General features: G+C 44.3%; 2 protein-coding genes across 2 annotated transcripts; one reads left to right on the top strand and one right to left on the bottom strand.

The window, feature by feature from the left end:
* Nucleotides 1-2,674: 2,674 nt before the first annotated feature.
* On the bottom strand, nt 2,675-15,813 carry ppp1r10 (protein phosphatase 1, regulatory subunit 10). The gene is made up of 18 exons (XM_080012747.1): nt 15,517-15,813; nt 11,944-12,052; nt 11,754-11,840; nt 11,465-11,600; nt 10,780-10,831; nt 10,561-10,650; nt 10,327-10,455; nt 10,110-10,215; nt 9,855-9,958; nt 9,187-9,314; nt 8,931-9,090; nt 8,699-8,842; nt 8,293-8,539; nt 7,942-8,017; nt 7,627-7,845; nt 5,027-5,150; nt 4,566-4,943; nt 2,675-4,457 (listed from the first exon to the last, which is right to left on the bottom strand). Exons 2-18 carry the CDS (start codon nt 12,048-12,050, stop codon nt 4,315-4,317), a joined length of 2,430 nt encoding a protein of 809 aa, XP_079868873.1. The 5' UTR covers nt 12,051-12,052; nt 15,517-15,813; the 3' UTR covers nt 2,675-4,314.
* Nucleotides 15,814-17,243: 1,430 nt separating this feature from the next.
* Nucleotides 17,244-20,034, top strand: mrps18b (mitochondrial ribosomal protein S18B). Its single transcript, XM_080016138.1, has 7 exons — nt 17,244-17,335; nt 18,854-19,019; nt 19,103-19,200; nt 19,282-19,350; nt 19,476-19,542; nt 19,622-19,681; nt 19,763-20,034. The coding sequence occupies exons 1-7, from the start codon at nt 17,255-17,257 to the stop codon at nt 19,957-19,959; spliced, it is 738 nt and encodes a 245-aa protein (XP_079872264.1). The 5' UTR covers nt 17,244-17,254; the 3' UTR covers nt 19,960-20,034.
* Nucleotides 20,035-20,052: the final 18 nt, after the last annotated feature.

Genomic DNA, 20,052 nt, shown 5'->3' with positions numbered 1-20,052 from the left:
TCAGTTCTAACTTTGTGAATGAACGGGTTCAAGATGTTCCTCAGTTTTGTTCCCTGTTTTACAATTATTTTTCCTTCATAGAGTTTCGATCAAGTCCCCAAATGTATGGTGCTGTTCATTTTCTACAGGAAATAGATTCCAACAAAGTCTAACAGGCCTTGTTGTGGCAGGGCTGTGGCTTGGCTTTGGGCCAAGGACAAATCAGCACTAACTCCAGGAATCAGATTTAATTCCCCAACATCTCAGATTAGCTCAGATACAAACGATTCGGTTCTTAGCCGCGACAAAATACACAGCTTCAATTTTTTAAAAAAAAGGGTTATGTGGGGACCGACGTCTGGAGAGGGATGATTAGGTTGGAACATTTATTTAAAAAAAAAGATGGAATTGTTCTGCATACCCGTTGTCTCACTGAGATTCGGAAGATTTATCACGGTTATCAATTCTAACCTCCAGATTCAAAAATTTCAGCAATTAGGTCATTTTAATTCTTTCATCTTATCATCTTACTTTTTGCTGCTGTGACACAATTTCCCCACGGGGATTAATGACGTTTTACCTTATCCCATCACATCGTATCTCATCTTGATTCAGGACCTAATTGAATGGTTATTTATCAAATGGCTGCACTGAGGAATTATACTGGTTGGTAGATGTTGCATTTGACACAAAGAGATGTTGATTACGTGTCGGCCATGAAAGTTGTATTTTTCATTCAGTTCACATCAGAGAAAGTACATATCATAAAAAAAAATAGGCTCCCCTATAAGCGTGCGTCCCGGCTTCGCATATTCCTGAGGTATCCGAGCTCTAACTCCCGCACCAGCCCCAAACCAGAAGTAACCCGACCTGTTTGCAATAAATGGAAGCCTTGTTCGGGGACTCCTATCTCGACAGGACAGGGCCTCCTGGACAAGTAAGTCGTTTCAAAATGAATGAATGAACGAATGAATGAATGAATGAATGGGCCGCTAACATAACAGTCCTCCATTGTGCCGAGACACCAAGTGTCCAAACTGTGAACATCCCGGGGAGTGTCCCGGTCTCTGAAAACACTTGAGCTCGCTTCCGCCATCGGCGAGGTAATGTGTAACTGAACTTAACTGGAGAAGGATCTGCGGGAACCTCTCCCAGTCCCAACAGGAACCAGGACGTGAAGGGTGGACTGGGGGGCCTTATTGACTCTGTGGTGGTGTGTATTGTGAGGGCTGGAACTGTGCCAATGTCCATTTGACTGAGTGTGTTTTGGCTTGGTGCGTGTGGAAAAATATCTACCCATATACCAGAACAATACAGATTATTCCTCAATATTCACCTTGTGATGGCGGCGTTCACTTGAGACACTCTACTTCCACGTTTGCGTATACCTTCATATGGAACTCATATGATGTATGCTTTATATAATGATTATAATATGAAATATAAGATGTTGAATAATCATTAGTTAAATTAATTAACAATTATTTTATATATTGTTAATATATATCTTAATTAATTAAGAAACAATTAATATATATACACTTTTGCAATTAGATATGTTTTTGAATTATATTATATCAATTCATAATGACGGAAAAATAAAATATTTCATTGGAATGATTTTTTAATTTCAATTATTATCACTATAGCATATTTTATATCCTACAGTAGGCGGATGGCTGAGTCATCATTCCCATAGCTGAGGTGTCCTTATCCCGCGGGTCCCTACTCCTCGTTTGTCCTTTATTCTCCTGTCGCTGTTGTCACAGCGTCGGGTCAATATTTGATCTGGAGGCAGCGACAGGCCGCTCCTGCTCGCGCTCTCGCTCTCGCCGCTCGGGGCGGATGAGTCCCGCCCTGATAACACGGATCTGACGCGAGGCGCGCTGCCATTGGCTGAGCCAAGGCCGAAGTGGCGCGCGGCCCGGCGCTGCGTAACGATGAGGCGTTTGGAGTCTTAACAGCAAAATTGTTCAAGTGCGATTCAGTTATCTCCCTTGTCAAACGCCAAAAAAAATGTTAAATGTGAAAGTGTAATACTGGCATTATGAGTCTTCCTTTTTCACAACCCGTATATCAACTTTTTTTTCCCCTCCCATGAATTGAAACGTCACAAAAGTTGCTCACAGGCGTCAACTGTAATTGATACGTAAATAAGGCCTGCCAAGTTAAAGGAAAGAGCATAGTACTGCACTTAAAATTGTCTCACTATGTCTACCATACATTCTTGCTTAATAAACGTCCAATCATTATTTAAAAGACATTAAGCAAGTGTTACTTTCAGCAAAATCTGAGCCTTATACCACAAAAAATAAAATAAAAATTTAAAAAATAATAATAATAATTTTAGAGAATTTCCTTTTCATGTCCCTAATAATAGAAGTCAATGGGTAATTTTACCAACGCATGAATGAAAATAAACCAAAAAAATATATACACACATCTGTACTGGATACTGGTCTACAATTTTTAGGAATCTTAAGTATTCTGCAGCCCAGCGGAAATCAGTTTCATGATTAAAACTGATCAAGTGATTTCACTGTCACACCATGTATCCAAACGTCAACAAAAGCTTTGACTTCAAGCCGCCGACTGAAGTATTCACCAATGAAGCACAGCCAGACTTTCCTTTTTTTTTTTTTTTTTTTAGTTAGACATTTATTAAATACAATTTTTACAAAATACTCGTCCTGACTATGTGAATGTGTGTGGATGTGAATGTATCTACACAAACGCATCAATATAAACATTTCTTACAAACAAAAACAGTGACCCCGTCTTAAAAGAGGTCGCATTGTATCAAAATAAAAACTTGGGGAGGGGTCACAGAGAGAAAAAAAAAAAAAAAAAAAAAAAAAAAAGATAATAAAGAAAAATACATTTTTACAGTCCCACAAGAGACACAAAGGCCATTGTTTTCACAGAAAACATTCCAGATAGCTGACCCACACATCAAGTGAGTCAAGTTATTATGGTCGATTGGACTCATTTTTTCTTTCAAACACTGACAAAAAAACGAGCAACTTCAACCACGCCTGGGAAATTTCGATGGATGCGCGGCGGGGCGATGCGAGCGAAGACATAAGCGGCAGTGTGTAAACGCTTGGGGCGAAAGCTGCACTTTGGAGGAAGGGGGATTGTGGAAAGCACAGCATGTGGTTAAAAAAAAAAAAAAAAAAAAAAAGGTTTTATAAAAGACACAATGGAATGAAGTCAGATTTCCGTTCTATCTTGCATTACGCTCTAATTTTAAGGACCAACATCGTTCTTCACCTTCTTAACCGCCGTGCCCCACCAAAGTAAAATAAAAATGGATTTAATACTGAGTTTTTGATCTGTTTGGAAAAGATTGGCCTTGTGAAAGACAAAAAAAGAAAAAAACGTAAGCGTACTAAACAATAAAGCGTGACTGGATTCTGCAGACAGGAGGCAGCTTAATTTAGTCTCATCTCTGTAAAGTGCTTCTTAAATCTGTGTCCAACCTTTGGGGGAGAAGAAAAAAAAGAAAAAAGAAAAAAAAGAAAAGAAACGTACATTAAATTATCTGTTGCTCTGACGACAAATGACATCAGGAAGTCCTTGCAAGATATATCAACAATCCTATGGAAATACCCAAACACGCCCTTGATCTTGAAGTCAACAGAGGCCATCAATACAATCATGTAACCCGGACAGAAATTCAACGTTTTCTCTGGTGCGAGGTGAAAAGTGAAGCAGATCCGCACGGAGCCCTGTGTCACATGCTCCGTTCAGAGGGAATACAGTCATTCTTTCGTCTCAGCCTGGGAGAGAAATGGAACAAAGCCGCCTAATGATTGCAAAGTCTCTGTGTTGGCATTTTGGCCAAGGTTTTTTTTTTGTTTTTTTGTTTTCCCCACTTTGAATTGAGCTCTTGTTTTAGTGGTGGGGTGATTAGCTCTGTGCAACACAATAGTGGTCAAACAGTGCCTCTTTTTCAGTCTTATAGTTGGGCTGTTTAAAATGATAAAAAAAAAAAATAATAATAACACATGTAGTCACTCTTGTGGCCACCAAACAGATATCGAGTCCCTACCTTTACATTTCAGTGTGTGCAAGTAATGCTCATCTAGAGTCGAGCAGGAGGGACATAGCAAGCTGAGCTTAATATTTTGGGTCGGTGGCCCATGGCCTTGCGACAGGAGCACGTAGGTTAGAACCGGTGAGAGGGCCCGTGTCAGGTTCATCGTACAGCTTCAAATGAGTCCAAACAAGCAGGTCTGTAGTGGTTGTGCAGGCTAGAAAAGGCCTCAGTTTGTGTGGCAGCGCCGAGCTGCTCCAGGCCGCTCGCTGGCTACCGGGGCACAAAGGTTCCATCTAGTAGCCGTGCTGGTTGTTAGCTGGGTGGTTCGGGGGAAGGGGCGGTCCGTTCACCCCCGGGTGGTAGAAGGCGCATTTGCTCTCGTACCGGCAGTTTCCCTTCATCATGAAGTGGCGACAGACGGGCCTCTTGGACATATCTGGAAGAGAACAACACACACATTTTACTCCGACACGTAGTTACGCAGCAGCCCAGAATCTGGCAAACAGAGTGCAGAAAACCAGAGGTTTTTCCCTCTCTCACGTACCATTCATGTTGTTGTGTCCCCCCCGGGGCCCCCCTCGGCCGCGGCCCCTAAAGCCCTGGTCGCCTCCTCTGCCGCGGCCTCCCCGGTGGAAGTGTCCCCCCCGGTGGGGACCTCCCCTCATGGAGTCGTCGCCCCAGTAGTTGCCGTTGTCGCCGCGGCTCTGTCCCGGCGGCGGCGGCGGCGGCCCCATCATGCGGGGGCCCCCACCGCCGTTGAAGGGCGGCGGTGGAGGCGGCCCGTGGCCATGGGGGGGTGGCGGGTGGTTGAAGCGGGGGCCCCCGGGGGGGGTATTCGGCGGGTAGCCGTTCATGGGCATCGGCATGTTCATGTTGTTCATGTTGTTCATTCCGGGGCCGTGACCCAGCAGCCCCTGGTTGACTGAGGAAGGAAAAACAACGTTTAGAGAAACGATCGGAACGAGGACCAAGGACACGTCACCGGACCGGAGTCCCTGCGGTTACCTGGTGGAGGCCCGTTCGGGTTCTGATTCTGGGTCTGCTGCAGGGAGCCCAAGAGCTGCTTGATCTTATCTGAGAAGTCAGGCTGCTTGATCAGTTCCTCTGTCGACTGGTTCCCCTGTGCGCCCTGGAAAAGGAAAGATATTGATACACTTGAGAATCCAAATGATAGTTTTTTAAACAATGTAACTTGGAAAAAAGTGTCCATGTTTAATTTATGGACGGTAAGCAGAGCTAGCAAAGCTGTAGTTAGCCTCATGGTCAGACGTCCATTAGGTTGTATTGCAGTACATCACAGTTACCAGGGCTCCGAATGAAAGCTTGCCGGGGCAAGTTAACTCCATGTTCGGGCAAGTGGAATGCCTCATGCAGTTGCCCGATCGGGCTAGTGAAAAATAACTCTGTGTGTGTGTGTGTGTGTGTGTCTGTAATTTAAAGAAAAAGTGCGCTCCGATCCAATAAAATATAATATATTTTATAATATATCCACTTGAGACGTCAGAACAATACTGACAGCTTGTAAGAAGTACCGGCACGCTCAGTAAGAGTAGTTAATGTTATGGATATGATTTGGATTGTGATATCAAACATAAGATAATAATGTTAAACGGTGCATAATGCTGTGATATGATGAGAAGAATTAGAAAAAAAAAAAAGTAAGGTTAGAAAAGAATGTACAGAGCGTACAGAGCGGAGAAGAGATGCACTTGCAGTAGTGTTGAAAGGTTGAAATGAAATTGTACAAAACATTTTGTTAAATTATACGATTATCATGAAAGCAAGGGATTTCATTAAAAAAAAAAAAAAAAAAAAATTCTCTCCTATCATTTTAAATCAAACGTTATAGTCTCAATATTTTTCCTCGCTTTATTGTCTTCGAACAGAGTGGTGCATCAAAGTTCACCAGAATGCAGGAAACTAAATGTTTGGCGCTGAAAAGTGTGTTTGACACTTTTATTCACCCCAACTGCTGAGGGCACCAGGCTGATATGAGAGGCACAAAACCAAAACTCTCTCTTTATAAAAGAGTTTTAAATACATCTCAAATAAACGTGCATTATTTTATGTCCATGAATCCTGTACTGCTGAAGCGGTAAAAATAATAAAATAGAGGTTTACAATGTTTGCTCGGGCTTGGGTGACCCGGCCCCCAACCCCCCGGCGTACGCGGTTCTTGGTTTCATCCATTAAGCAAGGGGAACCAGTTTCCCGGTTCAGGAGCCGGCTCTTTTGCTGTCGAAACCAGAACAACTGGTTCCAGATGAGGCACCAGCTCCGAACCGGCCCCAGAATGTCTTGGTGAATAACATCGGGGTTGCAAATCAGTCACTCAGACTCTGGGCGGGCCGGGAGAGCGAATGAGTGAGTGAGTCGTGTCGCCCACGCCTGACCAATCAGCTCGGGGGCGGGGCTCCGGGATGGGAGTGCGAGCCGAGTGAGTAATGAGTTGAAACGAGCACCAACGCGTTTTCTTTTCTCACAGGGCTACGTAGGTTAATAAGATAATTAACTTGATTCATTTCCACAAATACAGTTCATCTAAGAGCTGCACAATAAGTGCGAGTGACATTCTGCCTCGCTAGTAGCAGGTAGGAGGAGCTAGTCAGTGAATGAGTTAGCGGACAAGAGGACTTGTCACTCCAGAGTCAGTAAAAAAGGCGTTTGTTAATTACATTTTTCATTTTCCATACAAGTAAGAAACTACAGAAACAAAATAAATCGAAATCCTTCTCTATGAGATTATATTATATTATATATTGCTTTATTATGATCACTATTTGCATAATGAACAGGGTGGAGCTCTGAGTGGAGGGGGGCCTTCCCACCCCAATTCCCCCTCTCTCTCCCGCTCCAGTTTCAGAACACACTAAACCGCACTTACACATTTCAATGCTTGGATTCTTCCTGGCGGATTCAATTAAAATTTAAATTAATATTCTGTCATCGATGTCAATTGCGATCGATCGAGTCGATCGCCAATTTACAATTTAGTCTTTAATCTGCCCAAGTGTACCGAGAACACGGCAAGAACCTAGATCACCGCGTCAATTTGTTCTGAAGATGTGTTTTTGGTCAAAAACGTCTTCCTTTTAAGTATGCCTCAGCCTTAAGTCCGCCCCTGCGCACCGAGCACAGACATGCAGACATTACATTGTTATTTAATCAACTTTTTCCACGTTTCACTTAAATATTCACTCTTTCATGAAGCTTTATTCTAAATGCCTTATGGTTCTATTTTTTTCCAAAGCATCTTCAGACGCTGAGCCACACTCAAGATAATAATAATCCCTGTTGGTTTTATTAATTTTTTTAATAGGCCTACATTTTCCATTTGGGACGAGTACATTTGGCTATCGGGCGAGGAAAAAAAATCTCAACAGGCAGTGCCTGAGATGGCTGAGATCGCTTGAAGATGTCTGAACTCATACATCACCAGTACCTCAACTAACAGGACAGGACAAATTGAATCGTGACCTCCATTATGCAGCGGTACTGCTGTTCAACAGGTCAAACAGTTTGCATTTTGCATTTTCCTGCACAAGAACTACATAAACTCAAAGTAAGCAAGTAGAGGCAGTGAGGTGAGACGGGACAGTTCTCACCATGATGGAGGAGAGCAGTTCCTGCACGTTCACGGCGGGGGCTGCCGGGTTGCCGACCGGGTTGGTGTTCTGCGGGCTGCGGCCGCTGTTGCCCAGGTTGCCCATGAGGTTGGCCAACACGGGGGGCAGCTTGGAGCCCTCGGTCGCGCCCATGGAGGCGGCCTGCTGCGGGGTGGTGTCCATGGGCTCCATGTAGCTGTCGTCCATCATGGTGGAGTCCTGTGGGGGAGGCGGAGAACCAACAGTGAAGTAAACAACAAAGGTATTTGGGAGAAGAACAAGAGAGAACGGAGCTTTGGCATAAATATACTCTACCTCGTCCAGAGGGATCAGGCGGGGGGGCATGGGCTCGTACGGCTCTGGATCTGGTTCCTGTGGAGTGTCGGGAACGCTGCAAAACAGGTCGGCGAGCGTTTACAATTGTGTCCACGAACGCACCACTTCTCTCTCCCTGCGTTAACCTCGCTTTTTATGATATTAATTTGGATGTTTGTGTCACATTCGAACATCCTTGAAACGCATGTTGAAGCTGTCGTTAGTGGTCTACAAGTACTTCCAAGAAAAAAAAATAAAATCTATAGAAATAGTGAAAACATTCACTTAAAAGGAAACGTCATATGTTTGTTTACTCGTTTCCATGGTTTTCATTCATGTGAGGAAGCCCACCTCTCTTTGCTGAGGAAGATCTCCTGCAGGATGCCCATCTCCCTGTCCCGCTGGGTGAACTTCTCCGTGCTGTTGGCGCCCGGGATGACGAGGCTGCCCGAGAGCGCCAGGGGCCGGGGCCGCATCCAGGGGACCTGCTCCTCCATGGTGTCGTGCGAGAGCCGGCGGGACATCTCAAACGTCTGCCTGTCCATCATCAGCTCCCGTTTGGCCGCCTCGCCGAAGTCCTTGATCTTGTTGACGTTCACTGTGAGGAAGAGAGGGAGAGGATCAAACTTTTGCTTTGGGATTGGAAGTTGTTCTGGGTTTTTGGTAAAAAGTGGTAAGGCATTTCGAGGAGCAAGTGGAGCATAACTAGGCCGGAAAAATTTCAATATTAAAGTTTGAATATTTAATTTGCCCTCACCTCTCTCCGTCTCGTCCAGGTCGAAGTAGAAGTATTCTTTCAGTTGTTCTTCTTCAGCCCAGCGGACATGCTTCTTCTTCTTGCCCTTCTTGGTCAAGCTTTCCTCCTCCTCCCGCGGCTCTGCCAGCGAATTTGGCTTCTCACCTTAAATAAATGAAGAACAATTTATAAAATAAATGGAACAGAAAAATAGTCTGCGGCTCAAAGGGAGGGAGACGGGTGTAGGACGTACTGGGTTCAGACGCCTCTGGGTCCTCAACGGGGACGGGGGTCCCGGGCTGCTCCAGCTCCTGCGTCTCGTGGGGGGGAGTCGTGGAGACGGGGGCCTCCGGAGACGACGGCTTGGTGGACGAGCAGGGGTAGATGGGGGGCTTGCTGTCAAACGGACTCGACTAGGGAGGGGAAAATAAAATTGGAAAAAAGATGAATAAGCAGCTAATTCTAGTCTGTCCGCGAATTAATGGTGCCTGAAGTCTATGATCGCATACCTTGTTGGAGGTGGGGGAGACCGCTTTGGTGTTCACGGGAGCGGGAGAGCCGGGCTTCTTCTTCTTGATCTTTACGCCAGGTACGGGGGCAGAGTTCAGAGCGTCCAAGAAGCCGGTGCACTCCATAGCTGCAATGAGGAGAAGCATGGAGAGTCAGCGCCAGGGCTACAACAGATTCCGAGTGAAAATTCCACAATTGCTAAACCATCGTCTTATTGCAATTATTTGAGGAGATTGTAGTGGTTTTATTAAATTATTAGACTCTAGATGTATAGTGACATGGATATTTCATCGTCAACTAAGACCTCATGATCGTGACGACCCTAAATTAAATACATCTACGATAAAAACACAGTTTTTAATTTTGCTTTGTTTGGGAGCAGAGCTCTGCACCGGAACAGCGCCGCAGCTCGGATCGATTTCCTCCCGGTCTTTATTCAAGGCAGGCTTGTATTTGTTTGTGTTGACCACGCACCCTGCATTTATTAGAGGCCCGGTTTTTATTCAACTACCAGCTTATATTTGAGGAAATATGGTATATTAATATCACCATTTGTCTCTCTTAAGAGAAACTTCAAACTCTTCCAGTGGAGCAAATCTCAACCAAATTGGGGAAAACTTGTATTCAAGCTAAACATTTTGAGTGTAAGTGTATGCTGAAAGCTTACGTTGCGCAGGGATTATCTTCACTTTGATTTCCTTGGCCGAGTTGGATGGAGTGTTGAGAGGTTTATATTTTTTCTCAACCGGCGGAGTGTCGGACGGACCGGTGCTGTTAAAGTAAAAGAAAAGAAAGTGTCAATACATTCTTCCACCACCAGATGGGAGTCTGCAAACACATCCTGCCATGGGGTTCCAAACAGTGCCACGGTGGGGCGCTAAACTCAAGCGACTGTCCTGACAACAGGAGTGGAACTTGGTACCTGGGCCTCTTGAGAACTGCAGGCTTGATGTTGTACTTGTCACCCAGTTGTGGAGGAATAGGGGGCTTTTTGGCCGGGGCTGGGGTGGGTGTATCCATCTCAAATCCTATTTAAAAAAAAAAAAAAAAGGAGCCAGTTAGATGACACATAGTGATTATAAAACTCAACCAATAAAGCCACTTCACAGGATGGTTTGCACTCTGGAGGTTAAGGTCACCTATGGAGCGGATCTTGGCGTGGCTGGGCGCATGAGCCTTGGGCTTCTCCTTCTTCCGCTCATCTTCTACGGGCTTCTCCTTGACTTCACGCACGGGAACTTTGCTTTCCTCCCGCTTCTTTTTCTTATCTGGGGAATAAAGGAAAAAAAGGCTTGTTTACAGAGCAGAGGGGAACGGAAGGAGTTACTAGGAGCGCGATGGCTGCGTGCCTAGAGGGAGGAAAGCGTCTGTACCTGCGGGAGAGCTGCCACTGCTGGAGACACTCTGGGAGCGTATGATGGCCATCCAGCCCTCCACCAGCACGGCTGCCAGTTTCCTCAGCTCTGAGAGACAACAAGACAGGTCATGAGAAAGGCTTGTCTGGAGACCACCGATGCCACAATAAGAGACAGAGTGTCTATTTGGGACTCGTATTTACAGTGTTGGAAAAGAGGAGAAGGGAGTAAACTTACCCTCCGTCTCGCCGCTTTTGCTCAGTTGCTTCACCAGCTTGGCTGTGTTGTTCTGGGAGAGAGATGTGGAAAATGTTATTTTGATAAATACTAAAACTACAACCCATGTGATTACTAGGGATGCAACGGTACACGATATGTTGTCTAACCATTAGCTACCCCCCCTCCGGTTTAATTGTGTGGTATTAAGTTATCACGGTAGAAGACCACTGGACACGTTGGTGCAGCGTATGCTGGGCGATGAGCCCCTTCTTTTTTTTGTCAAGTTTTACAGTTGTTTTACGTTGTGTTGTTTAGGTTGCCATCTCCTGTCGCCAGCAAATGTCTCTATGCAAGAGACAGCCTTTGCACCTCCTCCCGGGAGGTGCCTCTGGTTGAAAAGGAGCGCACCCACTGTCACGCCAGGTTCACAAAGCGAAGGCACACACACACACACACACTGGTCTGACTCTGAGATTTTATTAAAATAAAATAAAACTGTACCATTACCGTGGCCCCAAAACTGTGACACACCGAACCGTGAGCCTGTTGCATCCCTAGTGATTAGCTCCACGATAAATAGTTTGCTTCACCCTTCAATTACATCCAAACTTAATAAACGTAATGCAATAGAACACACCATTTCCACTACAGGCCTTAGTGTTGCCTTGCTAAAAATGCATTGTGGACTACAATGCCTGGCTACCTGTTTGAGATGGTCTACTTTGAGAGGCAGCTTCTGCAGAGTAAGCAGGATGAGTTGCAGCAGAGGTGTGTTGGTGGTAGTTTTCGAATAGGTCAGCCACGAGTTGAGCAGTTTGTAGCCACCGACTCTGATAAACCTGGATATCCAGAAAGTAAAAGCAAATACACAATGAAAATAAAATTATGAATACGACAAAAAGGTATTGCATTTGAATCACAACAGCAATGCCTGAGGAGAAATTGACGTACATCACTAGGATACAAAGAAAAACAGTTAAAGTTGGGTTTACCTGTTGAGAATGTCATGAGATTTAGTCTGCAGCAGGATGTTCATGTACATACATCTGCTGACCATCTTGGTAGATGCTTTCATCAAACTGAACAGTAAAAAAATAAAAAAAACAAAATTAATCAATGGTGTTAATGTGTTGGATACAACTAATCATTCAAAACATTGCTGCTTACATTACTGCTACTCACCTGAACACTTTGGGGACTCCCTCCAGGCTGCGCAGCTCTCCATCTTTGCCCAGGAGCGCCTCCACTCCCTTCAAGATCTCCCGGGGGTCCACTGGGCCCACGGCCATATCTGGAACACACACACCGTGGACGATTAGGACACATTCATGCAAGTAGGAAGGTGGCTTTGTTCAGTGAGGTCTGGTAAAAAATAAAAGGAAATTGTACTGTGGAAGAGATTTTTGCCTGCCAAATTATGTCGGGCGCTCCATGGATGAAAAAAAACGTGAAATACCAAGATTCAACTCTTTAAATTTGAAACGCTAGACAAGACAACTGCTGACAACCATCTTTATCACACAAACATCAAGACAGCATGTGCTCTACAACGTCATGCCACGCCGCTTTTTAAGTCAAAGTAAATCGCAGAGAAGCCTTGACTAGGAATAAAGGATGCAGTGTATCTGCCCGGCCAAACACGCGGCGACTTCACCATTCGACAATTTGTGGTTTCATGATTTCGGTACGCAGACTCATAGTGCAAATATTCAACCTGTCTTAGGACAACTTCTTTGCTTGCGCAGGAATATGGCAGAACAGCAAATCTCTCCCTCGGGCAAGTTTTCCTCTGATGGCAAAACAATCTTATCATTTACATTTGACCCAGTGCGTCTGTGACAAAGCTGATTCTTATTCATTGGTTATCTCTTGAGGCAAAAATTATGCAATGAGTGTGACATTCAATCTGTTGCACTTTCATTCCAAAAGTATGACATCCATTCTCAGTGGACTTTTCTTTATTTTGATGAAACATACCAAAGTATAAACACACAAAGACTATGTTGACTGATTATTAGGGAAAATGCAGAGACATGCATGGTCTTTCAGTGATATTTTTATATTAGGACTGTCACATTTTATAGTCTTAAGTGAACAATTATGACATATATATTATAAAACCCTTGATATGAGGTTTTAAATATTTGATGGAGTATGTTTAAAATTATATATAGACTTTTAGTCCAATATATTTATTACAATACTGTTTCTGTTCAATGCGGTGATTATCAGTTGGGGAGTTTTTAGAATGGGATTGCGACTATATAAGCAGATATTGTGATGTATCAATAGTTTAAAAATTATCATATCCTCTCTTATCACCTGATAACACATCCATCCATCCTGCCCAGCCCAACTAACTACTAACACTGTATATTATGAAATTGAAAACAAATAATAAAAATGGATGTGCCACATTGAAAATGCCACAATTCTGGGATATTCTAATGTAAAAAAAAAAAATATATATATATATTTATATATAGTATATTTCTACATATTATTAACAATAGAAATCATAATTGTACATCTGAAAAAAAGTTTACAAGAACACCAAGGCAAAATTTTGAAGGCAACAGAACTTGTGATTAATATTGCGTTAAGTATAGAGATTAAAAGCGATGGGCCAGACTATAAATTGTAATCAAAACAATTGTGGGTTACTGTATGGAATGTTACATATAGAAATAATCTGTTATGTTTATTATAATGTCCTTTTTTTTTTTCTTTTTTTTTTTAAATGGGCGAATGTTTCTTCTGAATCATGGTCTAATAAATAACTGACCCAATAATGGAGCAAATCTGCCACCCCAGGCTAGTTTTTCAACAATAAACTCAAGTGTCTGTACAATTGAACAACAAAAAGTTATAAGTACAAACACGTAAAATGTATGCAAAATACAAAACACAATTGAGTTGAATTCCAGTGTGCACTGCTGTCAAGTACAAGTGCATCCTGCTTAGGTTGGAGGGTTTGGCTTTGTGTCAAAGGAGCCCAGGTCAGCCCATGCCGAAGAGGACCATGGCTATTAAAGACGAGCCAGTCAGAAATTGTATTTGGTACGCAGCGACTCTCAACTCTTATCTGATAAAATATCTTAACAAATATGTTCAGTAAATACTTTGCACCTTAAAATGTCAACTATTTAAACTGAGCCCGAATTGCATGCATGTCTGTTGCAGTACACAGTATCGCCACTAAATATTTACACTTTATACTGGGGTTCTTTGGTATCCCTAGTCCATTCATCTAATACCAGACCTGTCATTTTGGTTGATATAAACTTCCAAGTGTCATGATGTGAGGAATCAGTTTGGTCTTACCCGTACAACTGTTGTAGAAGTTTTATACTGTCTCTGACCTCCACAACACTGCAAAATAACCCAATTCCTGCAAATGTCACACATGTAAATAAAGTCAGTTATTAACACTGCCCGGGTTTCTGGATCATTTTGGAGGGAGGCAAATGTGATGTCTGTGCGAATTATATATCACTACCTCCTATTCAATGAAAAGGGGGGGAGGGTAGAAAATACCGTTCACTTTAATTTACCCAGGCGGCAATGGTTATACACAACATATCCGACGAGGCACATAACGAATTAGTCGACGATGGCTTTTAAAAGAAAAACGCACGAAGACGCGGTCGAAATATAGTCAATAATAATAAAATAAATAAATAAAACGTAAATAAAAAATCACCTCTCCACCGGGGCAGAGCTACAACGACTAGAACGGCCCCGGAGCACCACCAGCGGCGCGCTCGCTCGCTCGCTCAGCCCCGCCCCCCGCTCCACCACATTGTGACGTCGCCCCCTCGGCCACTCTCCCGCCGGAGAACAATGGCTCTCACGCCAGACGGGCGGCTCCGGCGGCGAAGCGAGGCGGGCGGCCGCCCGAGCACAAGACGACACACGGGCGACGGCGAACGACAAACCCCCGACAACAATGCGACCGACTCGAGCTGGCGGTCGGTTTTTTTTTTTTGTTTGTTTTTTCTCCTCCAGTCCGTAAGCTCCGAGAGAGGGAGGGGAGTGAGGGAGTGAGGGGAGGGAGGAGGAGGATGTGGGGGGAACAGCGCGGTGGTTCTCGGCGGAAGAAAGGCGAAACAAGCGCCCCCCCCCCCACCACCACCACCCAAAAAAACCACCACACTCGGCACCAGTCCCGCGCTGCTTCGCTCCCCGCGTTGGAAGTCGTCCCGCAATCTTTATCCTCAGATTGCCGAGTGCGAGTACACATACAGCCTGCAAACAATGCCCTGCGCTTATTGTCGACATTACAAGGGAGACATGGCGTACTGAGGAAAAACAAAAACAAAAAAACACCTCCAAGTCCTCAATCTAATGCAATCTTTATGTGTAGATTGCGGTGGGTGTTCGTTCCGAGCAGCGGCCCCCTAATAAGGACAAATTTGGCAGGTAAAAAAATAAAGAAAATCCGACAACGTGAACAAGATATCTCCTGTCTGTGTCTACGGCAATCTTTATGAGTAGATTGCTTATGGTTACTTAACGAAATTTGCCCTCATCTGCGCCCAGAGTCCGTCTCACACGCAAAGGAGCGGAGCGTCGTGGCTCCGTCCACTTTGCCGTGTGAGCTCATACGCTACCGCTAATGGCTGCGCTACAGTCCAGATCGCCCTGTGCCCCGGAGCAGCCGCTACGAGCACGGAGGCTAGCGGGCTCGTTAGCCCGCCCCGCGACCCGCGGAGAATGTAATTTGATTAATTCCGCTTTTAAAAATCAACTTACTATTGGTACTACAGATCCTCAGCGTCTCGGGTATCTTATAGTGTGCTTTACAGCCACGTGTATCTCTTATTTCATCAGTTTTATATCGTCAACCACCATGGTTTTATAGCAACTGGAAAAACTGCTTATGGGCGGGGGCTGTGGCAGCTAAAAGGCTAGCTTTTCCTTCGGGAACAAACTGGAGGCAAAAAAAAAAATAGTAATCAAATGTCCATTACTTGAAGAAAAAATATGCAATTTGAGTAAAGGTTGTTCGAAAGTCCTCGTCGCCACCCCGGTCTTCGGCTATTCGAATTCGGACCTGCAACAGACACAGACAAAAAAAAAAAAAAAAAAAAAGACACATTTAAACTTACGTTTCCTCGCTTCTCATTCATGTTTTGTTCATATTAGGTTCTTTAAGAGTTTAGGTTAGAGCCGTCCCAATTTCACCATCAACAAGCAGTAACTCTCTTTTCTTTTTTTGCTTCAAAATAGCCTCGATGTCTTTGCGACATTACTCACCTTTGACCAAATCCAGGAATGAGCGGCGAGGGGACGGGCTTCGCCTTTATACCGCGTGACGTGTCCGGCGTCACACGAGGCGTTTCTTCACGCCGGCAAAATGGAGTCGGACGCCGCGCCGGGTTTGGCCAAGGGCGTAATGGCGTCGTTTGCCCTTCTCGCGGCGGGACACGGCGCCACTCGCCGGGCCCGGTCTCGAATTCGCGTCGCGACGCGGATTTGGGCCCGTCGCCACGTTTCCCGTCGAATGCGACACGATTTCCTTGGTTTCAAAGCATATTTGGTGCATAAATATAGCTGTCGATGTTTGTACAAGATGGCGACCGGGAAGTAGGTCAGCCAAGCCCACGCGGCAGCGAGTTCACTATCAGTGCGGATAGATTCGATCGGATCGATATTGTGTTCGTCCCCGCGGCGAAATTGCGGCGTTACAGAAGCGCACACACACCAACATACGTCGATGATCATATTGAAGTACAATATAGATAAATATAACAAAATGACCCTATACATTTTTTTTATATAAAAATAGAAAAAAGTGCAAATAATGTAAACGTTAACCTAAAAATGAACCGTGAACCTTAGTATCAACAATTCAAAATGTAAAGCAGAAGCTTTTCATGTTTGCATATTTATAATCCACAATCGAGTACTATTGAGTTTTTTGTTTATATATATATACACACACACACACATACATACACATACATACACACACACACACTGTACAATACATTCATATGGTGAAATATATTTATTTATTTATATATATATATATATATATATATATATATATATATATATATATATATATATATATCTACACACGATAAAATACATTCATACAATGGTGAATTGGTGAAATATATTTATTTATATATATACATATACATATATATATATATATATATATATATATATATATATATATATATACACATACATACATACATATATATATATATCTACACACGATAAAATACATTCATACAATGGTGAATTGGTGAAATACGATTGATATATACACACACTATAGTTGATCATTTATTTACCAAATAATACAATTTTATCGAAATGAGCTCGTATGGACATTTGTATTTCTCTATCGCAATTATTGTCAATAATCACAAATACAGGAGATACGAACAACTTTGCACTTTCACACCGTCGCCTAGGGAACAAGCCGACGTAACCTTTGACCTTTCACGCCCGGCCCCGTGCGGGGGAAAACAACATGGCGGCGCACATGCGAGGCATCGGCAGGGCCCTGCGAAGCGTAACGTCGCCTCGTTTTCGGTCTCTTTTGCGACACAAGGTATTTGGATGTTCGTCGGTGATGTCATGACTCATGCGTGTAAACTCGTGATGAGGATCGTGGTGTTCCTGGTGCGCGTTACCCCCCCGCGGCTCCACGGCGCAGGAACGTACCGGAACCTCCATGTTAAACGTTGAATGGAGTGAATGTCCCGCAGTGTGGGAACCCAGCGCCGGGACGAAGGCGGTGGTTTGCTGTTTGACGGGCTCTTACCAATTTTCCTTGAATTAAGATAGCGTCGATACTGACCCGCCGAGGGGAGAAGGAACTGCTTACGAATACTCTCGTTACTGTAATTGAAGTACGTAAGTTCACCTGTCAAAGTATTATTTCCAGTGTAACTAAAATGCAGTGCTTGTAAACTTTACCTTCGGTTCTTTTCAAACGAAAGAGTGTAGCTGTGAGCAATTTTGACCAGTAAATATTTTAAAATCAACCAGACTTTCAACCAACCTGAGTAACATATGATATTATATTATATGTTATTATATATATACATAGATACACACACACACACACACACACACACAGCATCCTAGAAAGGGAGAGGATGTCAGAGGAGTGGAGAAGAAGTGTTCTGGTACCCATCTTCAAGAATAAGGGAGACGTACAGAGCTGTAGTAACTACAGGGGAATAAAGCTGATCAGTCACAGCATGAAGCTATGGGAAAGGGTAGTAGAGGCAAGTGGTGGGGATCAGCGAGCAGCAGTATGGTTTCACGCCAGGAAAGAGTACTACAGATGCAATGTTTGCTTCAAGAATGCTGATGGAAAAGTACAGGGAAGGCCAGAGGGAGTTGCACTGCGTCTTTGTGGATTTAGAGAAAGCGTATGATTGGGTGCCAAGAGAGGAAGTGTGGTATTGCATGAGGATGTCTGGGGTGGCAGAGAAGTACGTAAGAGTGGTACAGGATATGTATGAGGGCAGTCAGACAGTAGTAAGGTGTGCAGTAGGCGTGACGAAGGCATTCAAAGTGGAGGTGGGATTGCATCAAGGATCAGCTCTGAGCCCTTTCTTGTTTGCAATGGTGATGGACAGGTTAACAGATGAAATCAGGCAGGAGTCTCTGTGGACTATGATGTTCACGGATGACATTGTGATCAGTAGTGAGAGTAGGGAGCAGGTTGAGGAGAGCCTGGAGAAGTGGAGGCATGCATTAGAGAGAAGAGGAATGAGAGTCAGCAGGAGTAAGACACAATACATGTGCCTGAATGGGAGGGAGGGCGGCGAAAAGCTGAGAATGCAAGGAGTGGAGGTGGAGAAGGTGGATGAGTTCAAGTACTTGGGGTCGACCATCGAAAGCAGCGGAGAGTGCAGGAGAGAGGTGAAGAACAGAGTACAGGCAGGGTGGAGTGGGTGGAGAAGAGTGTCCGGAGTAATCTGTGACAGAAGGGTTCCAGCAAGAGTGAAGGGGGAGGTCTACTTATAAAATGATGGTAAAATGTGATTGCGTTTCTTTCCATCGATCACAGGCAGGTTGGTTAAATGGCGGTGACTTGTGAGTTCTCCTTTGTCAGTCATGTCCTCAGAAACTGCCCGTGAGATTGTGGACTCCGGCCGCCTCGGCATTGACGCCGCTTAGTCACTCGTTCTGCACGTCGCCATCGGTGACGGATGCCGGCGAAGCAGCCGATGTGCTGGCCCGCTACAAGGACAGACCTTGGGATTACCTGGAAAGCGAAGGTGAGCAATGGAGAAAGAAAAGTATATCTGGCTTTGGATTGTACCGTGTCTCGTTGACAATGTGTTTCCCCCCCCCCGTGCAGAGTACATTGAGCGCTATGGAACCAACCCTGTGTGGGGAGGCTACAGAAGGAACCACAAGGGAGGCATTCCCCCACAGAAGACCCGCAAGACTTGCATTGTGAAAATAATTGAATTCCTCCAAGATAATTGTTGTGTTCTTGTCAAACTAGCTTTGCAATAACGCACTTTCTCTCGACAGAGAGGCGACAAGATCTGTGGAAACCCGTGTCCCATCTGCCGCGATCCAAACGTCATCATTCATTATCAGGTCGGTTGGCCTCGCAATTGCTTCCCAAACTGTAAATCCGGTATTTCACAACAAATACAATGAAAATGTGGTTTTCCCCCTCAAACAGAAGGTCCTACATTGGCTTGTTTTTCGTTTTCCCACAGAACGTTAAATTGCTGGAGCAGTTCATAAGTCCTTATACTGGAATTGTATATGATCCCACTCGGACAGGTGAGATTACATCGCCCCTTCCAACTGAACACCTTGAGAAACATCTTTGTGTCTTTGCTCAGACTCCTCTGCCTTCTAGGTGTATGTAGGAAGCAGCAAAAGAAGCTTAACGAGGCAATCAGCACGGCACAAAATCATGGTACGTAGGATAAAGAGGGAGCAGCTGAAATAGTTGTCAATGTGTGGTCAGTATGGCTTTTGACACGTTCCTCTCTTCTAGGCTTGCTACCATTCCAAATTCCCCATGTGGAATTCTTGGGGGAAGACTATTCCAATTCCCATGATGCAGTGGGTTCCACACCACCTCCCCCATGCCTGACCCCCGGCGAGGCGTGGTACACGTGGTACGGCACAATCGAGCCCGATGAGAAAGAAGTGGCTAAAGTAAAGAAAATATACAAGGCTTATCTCAAATAGGGCATTTTCTCTTACGACTAATAGGACTTCATGTTGTGTTGGTTGTTAAGTGTATCTGCAATAAAACAAACTGTACTTGAACTATTTGGTTGT

The sequence above is a fragment of the Zeus faber genome, assembly GCF_960531495.2.
Source record: "Zeus faber genome assembly, chromosome: 1".
Lineage (NCBI taxonomy): Eukaryota > Metazoa > Chordata > Actinopteri > Zeiformes > Zeidae > Zeus > Zeus faber.
This window is presented reverse-complemented; position numbering and strand designations above follow the sequence as displayed.

What these genes read in the sequence shown, in the direction of transcription:
- ppp1r10 (XM_080012747.1), bottom strand. Translation starts at nt 12,050, where the DNA reads ATGGCCGTGGGCCCAGTGGACCCCCGGGAGATCTTGAAGGGAGTGGAG. An exon ending in CGCCAAGATCCGCTCCATAG is followed by an intron (nt 10,216 to 10,326) that starts GTGACCTTAACC and finishes TTTTTTAAATAG; the next exon opens with GATTTGAGATGGATACACCC. An exon ending in GCAGTTCTCAAGAGGCCCAG is followed by an intron (nt 9,959 to 10,109) that starts GTACCAAGTTCC and finishes TTACTTTAACAG; the next exon opens with CACCGGTCCGTCCGACACTC.
- mrps18b (XM_080016138.1), top strand. Translation starts at nt 17,255, where the DNA reads ATGGCGGCGCACATGCGAGGCATCGGCAGGGCCCTGCGAAGCGTAACG. An exon ending in GGTCTCTTTTGCGACACAAG is followed by an intron (nt 17,336 to 18,853) that starts GTATTTGGATGT and finishes CTCCTTTGTCAG; the next exon opens with TCATGTCCTCAGAAACTGCC. An exon ending in CAGCACGGCACAAAATCATG is followed by an intron (nt 19,682 to 19,762) that starts GTACGTAGGATA and finishes CCTCTCTTCTAG; the next exon opens with GCTTGCTACCATTCCAAATT.